This window comes from Cheilinus undulatus, linkage group 11, assembly GCF_018320785.1.
Source record: "Cheilinus undulatus linkage group 11, ASM1832078v1, whole genome shotgun sequence".
NCBI classification, from domain to species: Eukaryota; Metazoa; Chordata; class Actinopteri; order Labriformes; family Labridae; genus Cheilinus; species Cheilinus undulatus.
Window position 1 is genome coordinate 5,552,756 of NC_054875.1, and position 11,322 is coordinate 5,564,077.

The 11,322-nt window shown below is 40.4% G+C and overlaps 1 protein-coding gene across 2 annotated transcripts in view; it reads right to left on the bottom strand.

The window, feature by feature from the left end:
* Window positions 1-10,984, bottom strand: part of LOC121516991 (carbohydrate sulfotransferase 11-like) — a 34,430-nt gene extending 23,446 nt beyond the window's left edge. For both annotated transcript variants that reach the window (XM_041798466.1, XM_041798465.1), the window contains exon 1: window positions 10,529-10,984. In XM_041798466.1, the coding sequence (XP_041654400.1) occupies window positions 10,529-10,622 (94 nt within the window). In that variant the 5' untranslated portion in view covers window positions 10,623-10,984. The remainder of the gene's footprint in view (window positions 1-10,528) is intronic.
* Window positions 10,985-11,322: the final 338 nt, after the last annotated feature.

Sequence of the window (11,322 nt, forward strand, 5' to 3'; positions counted from 1 at the left end):
TACACATATATGCTGTACAACTTCTTGTCAAAGTCTGGTGCAGAAACTGTGGAGTAAGCAAAGAACGCCGACAGTACAAGTCCAGTTGAGGAAGAGTACCGTGCAGAACATTAAGGCATGCTTGGGCCAAAATTGAGCTAGCAAGCTCTGCTGAGGGAGGACAGTGAAAGAAAATACAGGAAAACTCCCTGTCACACACTCCTGATACCTTGTCATCCGCCCTTTTCCTTGTTCCTTTCCCATTTCAACACAAGCAACAGAGAGGAAACAAGGAGCAAGCATGGAGGAAAAACGTGGCTCCCTGTTCTATTGCTTCGTGCTGCATCATATGCGGTTAGGATACCTCAACAGGAATCATTATTATCAGGCTAGTTTTGTCACTGATGATCTCTCACTCACATTGCCTGTAGTAGACACGGTGGTACTGGTCACACTTTGGCCAACTTCACCAAACCAGTGTGAATTATTCAAAACAGAACATGTCATGTTTAAACACAAATAGATTTCAAATGATATAGTGCTACAGGATCTAGTGGTGTGTGAATGTGATTGTCCCGGACAACATTGTGATTGTGCTTATGATATAATAATGGTATGATGAGTCTACTTGCTTGGTTTTCATGGAAAATGCAGATAATAATGATAGCTCTAAATTGTGCTTTTCTAAACTCAGAACATACTAATATTAATCAGCATTAAACAATACAAAATGGAAGATTTTGCAGTGCTGCTTGCAAAGTATCAGTATTTTCCGAAAACTTTTTCCATTTTTGACAATAAGGGTACTACAAAGTAACATAGTACCACTACTGTAAAATTAAAGGCCTTTTTTGCAGGCATAACTGCATCCTTTTACTCGATAATGTGATTGCACAGCCTTGTATTGCAATTGCAATTAGATTAGATTGTGCAGCACTAAAATTAGACGTATTTTCTTTACTTTACAGGCTGAAGTTTTTCTTCAAATAAAGCCCACTCCAAAAAGCATAATTGTTGTAAAAGGCAACTTTCACTAAATTAGCAATGCACTGGTTTAACATCTGTGCTTGCAGACATTATTAGTCAATTAGCAAATAATGTGGCATGGACCGACGCCTGTAACTGTGGTGTAACTGTTGTGCCATAATTAATGCTGAAAAATCGGTATATATAACTTCTAATTCAGGGACACGCTTTTTATTTGGCCACAAAAGTCACCTGTTGGACAAACAGTCTTTATGGTTAAACGTGAAAGAAAGTGTTGGTATTACAGGAGTGTTACCAGGAGATGTAAAGAGCAAAACACAGTTATAGATGCCAGGCTAAATGTAATTTTAAATTGCCAAATTTATCATCTCTGATCTTCATATTGGGTACATTTTAGGGCTGACAGCTTCCATTCGATTGGTCGATTGTTTGATCGAGAAGCTTTTGTTCGACCAAGATCAACCTGATCGGTGAATCAGATTTGAGAAATTGGTTCAGTAACAGTTTGGCACCACTGCCTTTAACAATGTAATACCATGAGTAATAGCTAGTGTAGTTATGTTTCTGGTGGCTTATAACTGCAATCATCTGTCACATTTTGATAAATATCTGTAAACATCAGTTTATGGGAAACTTACTACTTGCAGTCCGTAGACCTTAACAAAGAAAACCATTTTCATCGAATACAAATCAACAGCAGAATAACACCACATTTGTTATGATCATATTACATCATGTTACATTGTACCTGGCAGCCGTTCTAAAACACAGCCATTAGACTTTGACCAATTCCACATGCACTGATGCTTTCTTATTGTTTATTGTAACTACACAATAAACAAAGGCAAAACCCTTTAAATGTCAAAATGTCCTTGGCAGTAAAATCTGTTTCTGATTGGTCCAGTTAACTGTATTAGTGTTGGTAGTTTAGAACATGTGATTAATGCCATCTGAGAATATGCTCACAGTCACAAAGCTCCCTCTTCTTTTAGTTTAGTTTTAGGCTATAATCATGCACCCATGTGTGCAGCATGAACACATTGATTTCATTGTAACAAAACAAGAGGAAGTGCTGAATCTCTCAGCCAAACACCAGAATTAAAAAGGATCTACAACTAAAACTTCAAATATGATGTCACATCTGAGCCCAGCCCACTCAAATACATAAATCTGAAATAAAACAACAAATGTGTCATGACTTAACAAATGAGTTTAAAACGGTAGACTGGAAACTCATATTTCTTTCCTGTGTGCCAAACCCAGGGTGTTGGCACAGGAAGGCAGACAATGAAAGCACAATAATACACACTCTGCTTCCTGTTGGTAATTCAGCAGGATGCTTAATTGGGAGATGTGGTTCAGTAAGACAAGTGTACTGGAAACATGAGAGTATTTTAAAATACTACTGTTCAACACTGACATACCAGTCATGTTGATACTCCTTTTTGGCATCTATATGGCATCAGAGGGTTTTCAAATGTACTGTATGAGGTTTTATGGTAGCAATAAAAAAGAAATAAAATAAATCGGATCAGCAGACATTATACAAACTGAGAAAAACTAGGAAAGTTTTTCAGGGATAAATGGACTTCATGAAAAAGATTTTATCATGTATTGCTTGCACTTTTGCCAAAAAGTCACAGTCTCATGAGTCGGAGTACTTTCTGTCTAGAAATTTTTGCACTTTTGTATCTGAAGTGTGTAACTGTAACTGAAGAACAAACATCAGAGAGTGAACTTCATAAACCAAGTCAAAAAAGACCTTTCTGTGTTCATGGTTTATGAGATTTTCAGTGAGAGCTGAATTATCCACAGAGGCCTCCTTATTTGCAAATCCAACAGACTGTTAGGATTTAAACAAGCAGAAACACTCGATAAAGCATTTTTATGTTTAATATTACAGTCCGTCCATTTCTCTGCAGGAATTTAAAGTTTTGCCAACAATAGCTCAGCGTGCATCTCTGGTAACATAAATCCAAACGTCTGATGACTAAGAGCTTTCATGCAGTTTATCAATTTGGTTAAGAACAACGTTGTTTCAATGTCAAACATAAGAAAAAAAAAAACATTTTACTTTGTAACTGACAGCCAATGCTGATGGAAAACACCAATAACCATGCACCTTATTGGTCAACATGACATTTATGTAGGCTGATATTAATGAGGCCAAACAGCCAAGCTAACTCAGACCACACTGATTCATATGAAACATATCTCACTGTCACATGCTGCTATCACAAGCATCCTCCTAAACTGGAAGCCAAGTTTAAACTGCAAGCTTTCCAGTCTCTCCCTCTGTTTCCACTTTGCCATTGCTGCCATCTTGTACAGTACTGCTCTTAAAATCCCCCCACCACTCCAGCATCCACCTGCAGGGGGTTACAGGTATGTCATCACTTCTTAATTCCTGCACATTCTAGAAGTGATGAAGTTGGAGCCTATGCCAAACTTGTATTGTTTTGGTTCTGAAATATAGGCTGAAACATTTCAAACGTGAGTTGTCTAACTGAACTGTTAATAATTTCAACACAAGCGTTTGCTTGCACAAGCTCAGCAAAACCAAAGGCACCCATAGCTCAACCTGAGAGCCACAGTGGTGGGTAAAAAAACTCCCAAAACATTGGGGCTAAAGGGGTTTCGTAACAGAGTAAAGCTTCTGCATGTTCTGAGACTTTTAACAGAGCAGAGCCAGGTGGACCTACAGTACTGTGTAGAGGTTTTAGGCATGTTTGGGCCAAAATCTGAGGCTGAAGTAAGGCGAGTAATGGCGAGTACGCCCACCTGAGGGCCGCATCGGGTGGGAAGAAGGATTAACACAACCCACATCATGCTCTGGATGTCTTTGTACATTACCAATGGCATGGGAAAATAATCTAATGAAAACAAAACAAAAACCACAGCTTTAGGACAGAGTTATGGGTGGATGGCGCTTAAACATAGCCTAGGGTACAGTTAGGGTGAGTAGGAGGGTTACCACAACCCCCTGGTTGTCGTTTGTATGTTCTAAGCACCTGAAAACTTGGTGGTTGCTGGGCCTATCGTCAGGAGTGCAAAGGCCCAGACAAAAGAAATGCTGTTAATGCTGCACGTACATGTCAAAAGTGTCGACACTGACTCTGGCCACCCTCCCTTCTCTCTCTAGCCTGGGGTCGTGGAACATCAGGACCTGTGAAGAACCATTAGCACTCTACATGTCTAAAACTTCTGCACAGTACTGTACATGTTTACTGACCAAACAGCCCAGCTTCCTCTTCTTGTCGGATCAGTCAGTATTTACAATAAAAATGAGTTGCTGCACAGCAATCAGTTAAATCAGTGTTATCCTCCCCAAGTTTGATGTAGTAACAGCAGCATGCATGCCCACTCTGACAAAGACCTCCATCTATCCGTAGCTTTGGAAAAGATCATCTCAGCTTGTCTTAAGCCCAGTGTGCAGTGTTTACATCTTCATCATAACAGCTTAAACAACTGTTTAAAGTTGTGTTTTAAAGGATGACATTTTTTAAGTCCCAGATGATTAAAAGAAGCAGGCTGTGTCTGTGACTCATGGTTGAAGAAGCAAACTGTAAACACTGTAACTTGGTACACTTGTCACTTTCTTTAGTTTGCTACAGCTCTGTTTATTCAATAATGCATTCATTTCTTAGAAGTTCTTCAGGAAAAGTCCCTGTTATGTTGTTCGAGTGCTTTCTTTGCGAAGTAAGTTGTTTTTAGTTGCCATTTACGACAACTCAGCAGGAGAGAAATGAAACTCGAGAGCAAACATTCAGTTACAAGCTACAACGCCGTGAGAACGAAATACACTGAGAACCATAAACACATCTTTCAGTGATCTCCAACCACTGAGCTAAACCCATCACCAGCAGCTCTGTTCTTCTCTTTATGATATCAAGCAATGCCCTGCTTTAGTAACAATGAACTCCTTGGAAAAAAGACTCACAATTCTCATCCACTAAATTAAATGGTAAAGTCAAGGCTCACTTTTCTATTCTCAAGAATAATAAATCAAACATGCACCTTGTATACATACTGGAACAGGTTTCTCCTGACTGCCCTCTCGCATGGTCCACTGAATTTTGCTCTAGTTGGACTAAACGGCAAAGAGGGAATTTAGGAGCATGGAAATGTCTGGGTTGATACAAAACTGGAAAAACAAAAAAAACAAAAAAACGTGGTGTTGGCTTTGACACCGTCTCTGACAGATACACAGTAATTAAGGGCACCCTGTGCTTTGTTGACATCCTGTGAATTAGCTCTGTCTAATGTGGTTCCAAGAGGCTTTTTATGTGGTCTGCATGTCTACTGCTGGGGCTGTAAAGCCGGCAAGTATGAACAGGTCGAAAGTGTGGGTATAGACACCTAGTTAGTGGACGGGGTCAGCAGGGGTGCTGAAGTAAGCTGTTTATCGGTTTGGTTACACGTGGTCTGTGTGTCCTACACCGTCTGTGAGCTTCTATTCAATGTGTGGTGGTTGATGAAAGTTCATTTATTTCTAAGGTCTGAAACTGGGTGTGTGCTGGAGACAGTTTAGGTGGGTGTAATCATGCTTTTGAGTGTTTTCGTATTTCTAAATCATTATCTTTTACATCTTGTGACGCAAGTTCAGTATGTGTCTTTACACGCCTCTCACCAAGGCAGTGAAGCATTACCCAAAGCAGGCTGCACAAAGCGAAAGAGTTACTCTTTCAGAGTAGTTCATTGCACTGGTTCTCCATTTCAGTAAAACTCACAGCCAGTTTGCACGCAGAAAAAATGAAATAAAATAAGTACTAGTAGTGCAATCAAAACTAGACTTTTACAATGTATGTAATAAACAGGTTAATCTCACTGTTAATGCACATAGCTCAGTTTTCTTGTGTGTTTACTAGCGCAGCTGAATAATGCAGTTAGAGCTTGGGCATGCTTTGAGATTTGACCCAGAAGTCAAAAAGCATAAATGCTAAATACAGCAGAGGTCACATCGTCTTCTGCGTTCTGATACTACCATGAGCTCAGGGGATAACATGACAGCTTCATACACACACAAGTGAAGAGCAAGTACAAAATCTACAGAAATGTAAGGTGGGGATGTACAATATTATTGACATGATACTGGCATCAGCAGTTACTGGCTAAAAAAGTGAAATATCATAATCAGCAGATATGAACACTTCTGCCATTATTTACCGCTGATACTTCAGTCACACATGTTGGTTGTGTACTGGCCTCAAATAGCTGCATCTGCAACTGTACAATCAGGTAAAGGTGGTTGCTTAGGGCAGGGGTTCTCAACGTTGGGGTTGGACCCCATTAGAGGTTGCGAGACACTGAGAGTGGGTCTCCAGATGCCTTAAAAAAACTAAGAACATTTTTTAATTACATTGTTACCATTTTACACCAATTTTGGCTAATTTCAACCAATTTTTTAATCACTTTTTCCCACCAATTTAGCCAACTGTCTCACATTTTTGCAACTCAAAAACCTTTTTTCATCAATTTTAAACCCTGTCAACTGATTTTGTCAGCCTGTTTTTGCCACTTCTAAACCAAATCTTGCAACTCTCGGCCCATTGCTGGCTGTTGACACATTATTGCCACTACTAACCCTTTTAACCACTTTTATTGCCACTGCTTACCCTTTTTTGCCAGTTTTCATCACATTTCACCACTTTTCCACCTATTTTTGACACTTTAACGCCATTTCTGCCACACCTGAATCCCCTTTTACCAATCAATATGTCCATTTTTGCCATTTTTTGGTTATTTTTTGCCACCTTTATGTAATTTTTGGTATTTCTAACCCATTTCAGCTACTTTTAAACTTTAATTTCACCACCTTTCCCACTATTTTTTGCAATTATTAACTCATTTTAGCTATTTTTAATGTATTTTAATTCTGTTTTTAACAAAAGGACTTACATTTTTTTAAGAGGGCTCCTTACTACACAAATAAATTAAAAATTCTTTCTTTGATAAGAGTGGTTATTATGCAGGTTAAATATAAAATACCACAGTTTAACTTTACAATGGACCATGATTTTGCTGGGCCCCAGAAAGCTCTCCCATTTTTCCCCCCTAATGGGCGGCCTTGTCTCCACATGACTATTCCTGAATGAAAATGGCTGTGTCCAGCCACCTTCAGGTACAGTGGGGGTCCCCGGTCACTGGCACCTTTATTTTGGGGGGTTGTGGGCTGAAAAGGTTGAGAACCCCTGGCCTAGGGAACCACACACTCAAGGAGGCCTAACATAAGCCCTGCATATTTTGAATGAACCCCCAACATAACACAACAACCAGACCATATACTTCCTCTCTTCTCTCTCAGCTCTGCTTCACCCAGCCTCTCTTTGCACTGGAGACACTTGGCATCCTTTACAGTGAAAAAGGATTACTGGTATCCACGTCGGCTACAATCAGTTTGGAAACATCAGCGTATCGGATACTGAATGTCATCCATCAATACTGTAAAGTTGCCCACGTGTTTGCTGTTTGACTTACAACCAGTTAGCTGCTTACAAAATTTTTAGCAAGATCAACCAGAATTAGGTTCGAATGAGGCACACTGATACCTAGTGAAGCGGAGTAAGCCATCCTTCTTTAAATAAACTGATTTTCCTACTAGGATTGTAAACAAGGAACAGGACAGTAGTCAAGTTAAATATCACAATCAAGCTCTAACCGACTTAAGTGTGCATGTGAACACAATAGGTCTAAAAGACTACACATTGTGTTTTCAGCACAATTACAGCCGTTTCCAATGGTTGTAGGATTTTAGGACCTGCCAGAAAATCTGGAAACCAAATATAAATGTCTTTTAAGTGTTGTGATCTGCTATCAGTATTATTTAACATGTCATTTGGGTCTTGTATGTGATTCTCAATCAATATTTTAACAGTATGCACTAATACTAGCAATAATATGAATAAATATGCATAACTCCTTCAAAAGTTAAGTGTAATATTTGGGTTAATAAATTCTGTAGTATTCTTACCACAGTGCAAAAAAAATCTTTCAGTCAGGAATTTTACCTGAATCACTGACTTTAGTCTTCTTTGGACAGTTGAGACATACGATTTTAGCTCAACCAGACTGCAACAGCCCTATATAAACATGAATGTCTGACCAGTGGTGGACAAAGTATGCCAAGAAGGGCCTGCTAGCTGACAATTTTTAACCATAACATTCTTAACATGTTTTTATACATATAGAAACTACATTAATCAAAATGGACCAAAAAGAGACGATTGAAAAAACTGTCAAGGTGGCTTCACGACACAGTCAAACTGCAGTCTGGACGTGAAAGGGTGAGCATCTGCTGCTGTGCCTACAGCTGAGAGGGATTGCTGCACAAGGATGGGCTGCCTATAAGAGCTTTGGGATGGGAAGGGGCCCATAGCAGCGCCCGCTGCTCATTGAGAGGGCAAGAACAATACGTGCTTTCACGTCAGAGTCTCCTAAAGTCTCCAGTAACACCAGAAAAAGTCGCTAAATTTGTTGCCAGTCGCTTTTTTGAAAAAGAGTCGCTAGAGGGGTCTGAAAACTAGCTAAATATAGCAACAAAGTTGCTGAGTTGGCAACACTGCGAGTACGGAGGTAAGGGTACAGTAACAACCAGCTATCCACCTCGGCGCGCTGTGAATGACATCATGACTGACGCACTTACGTGACCAAAGATCATCTCGGCCTGAAACACACATTACTCTACCAGGAAACCAGCCAATAACAGCATCACTCTCTAGTAACAAAAAAAAATGAATTTTTTGCTGGTAAAAAAATAACTCGCCAGAGTGGCGAGTGGTCTTAAAAATTTACCAGCCAGAGACAAATCTACCCGTAATTGGCAAATGTTAGTTTTGGACCCTGGTGAACAATAATCAAGAGCATGTCTCTTTAAAGAAAGTCTTGCATGTTTGATTTCTGTGTTGCCTTATTTTTTACATGATGCTGGCCAAAGCTCTGCACACACAACAGTTACAAATGCAAACAAACCAAATGGCATAGCCAAAGAAGAATGATGAATTTGGTGCTCTAAGATGGATCTATGTGACTGAGGACAAGACTTCACTATCCTTACTTTTATGATGTATTGTCAAGGGACAACCATGACAGACTGATAAAGAGAATGTTGGAGAGGAGAAGCAGACGTACTTCACCAACCCTATTGTTAGCATTAGCATTAAGCTAGAGGATCATTCATCATCATGTCTGGATAGACTAACAGATGCAGTGAAGATAGGGTAAATACACTATGTTTGTTTACAGTCTTCTTTCCAGGTGTAATCTAGCCCAGCTCTGCTTCCATATAAATCATCAGATCATCGCAATGACCGATGGTGTCCTGCTGTGTATCCTGTCTTGTCTGTTGGTTAAATCCTGCCACAGCCTTACCTGACATAGTGACCATCATAGTCTAACCCTGGGTTTACTCTCTCATAATAGTTTATTGCACTACTTTTCAATTATAGCAAAATCTCATACTGATTGGTTGGTCCTTAAAAAAACCCTTCTCCCCCTCCCCTATATCCACACAGTGACATCTCTTTCTAATTAAATACTCCTCTCTCCTGTCTTCTTTGCCCATGTGCCATTTTGCCTCAGCAGTTAGTTCAAATCAATCATCTCTACCTCCGTGTCTCTGAGCTCTCACTCTTCTCTCAGCAAGGGGAGCCTCCAATCCCCTTGGGGGCAAATCTGTCTTTCAGTGTCCAGAATGAGACCAGCCCAGGAAACAAAGAGCACGGACAGGAGTGGAGAGGTAAGAAGAGGAGCGAAGGGGGGGTTTGAGCAGAGGAATGCAGGGGGTCTCTGAGAGGGGAGGGCTATCAAAACACAGCAGAGTTCACAGTGAGCTTATTCATACTTCATTTCATTCACATTTCCTTCTGTCGCGTTGGTGCCCTCCGTTTAACACGTGTAAACTGTCAAAAAAATGGTGTGCTAGTGTTGGGAATTTTATCAAAATGTTTTTAGAAGAGATGTACAACCCTGGCAGGACCACAGTCTTGTTTAAATGCCTGAAAGCTGCATTAAAGGCTCATGCAAGACTATAACACCATTACCCATTAAATATGTCAGTTCAGTTTGGAGGTGCAACATTCATTTAGTAGCTCTTTTGTATCGTAACTTACCTTGCCAATCAAAACCACTTCATCTTTCACTACAACTATCATAACTGAGAAACAGGAATAAGTCAATAGCCTGTAGTTTCGGTAGAGGAAACCCCATACAATACAATGACAGTGACATATAGGAGTTTATAAGTGGGTTTAAACACCAAAAATGATAAAACGGGGTACCTAATACGTCAGTATATATTTGTAAGTGATTATAGTTCCTTTTAAATGTCTTGTTAGAGTATTTTAGCATTCTTAGTGTTACAAATGTTCAGTTTTTAGCGCTATACAGCACTTTAGATCGCTTTGAGTATGAAGGGTTCTCTATAAACGAACTTACATGGCCTTACTTTAAACACGATAGTTTTACTTTCTCTATGGGTCTATAATGGTCTGCATAAGGTCACTGTTGCCGTCATACAAAGCTAACAAGCTAAATTTAACAGTTTAAGTACAGTAGAGTCCCCTACCTGGCTTGGTGATGCTCTGAAAGTACAGCACCAGAACGAAGAGCGAGCCGAGGCACGTCGCCAGGAACAGGCGTCCTCCTCTGGGCATCCTCATCCTGAAGCCCGGCTCTGCTGGCGGAGCCCCCGACCCCTCGTCCCTGCCTCGACACGGTTCATACGAGACCACCCGGCGGAGGATGTGAGACTTTTCGAAGAATAAGGAGCCTACCGGTTAATTTCGAGTAACTAACAGGGGGAAACAAAACCCCATACAGAAGTAACGCTAGCTTTGCTGTAAACGTCTTAGTAATTAGCCATTAATGTAAACGGTTTTTTTTCAGACGTTGGCCCAATATTGGCGAAAAGTTAAGGCTTAATTCAACACTTCAACGCTGATATGACAGGCTTTAGAAGGAATAATCACAGGTATGCTCTCCCTTCTCTCTCCTGAGCTCTGGTTGTTGCCTAAAGCACTACTGTGAGGAGTTTACCGAAGCTATACAAACTTCTCCTCCGCCAAACATGGACGGGGCACCGTGCCATGACGTCACACACACCCCTCTCTCGTGCGCGCTCTCTCCCAGATTTAAGCTGCTATGTTGCCTTCACATACTGTCGGAAATATCACAATTTCCAGGAATTTCCGATTTTTAAAGGATTCGTGCTCTGCTATGGGGTTTTGTGAATATGAAGTTATGCTATAACCGTGTGGTTGTTGAGTCACTACTCGGACATATCACAGACCGCTGACAGACTCACCAAATATGCGTTTAGTGCAAGAGTGGACTTTGAAGCTTTATTTATAGAGTACTTTT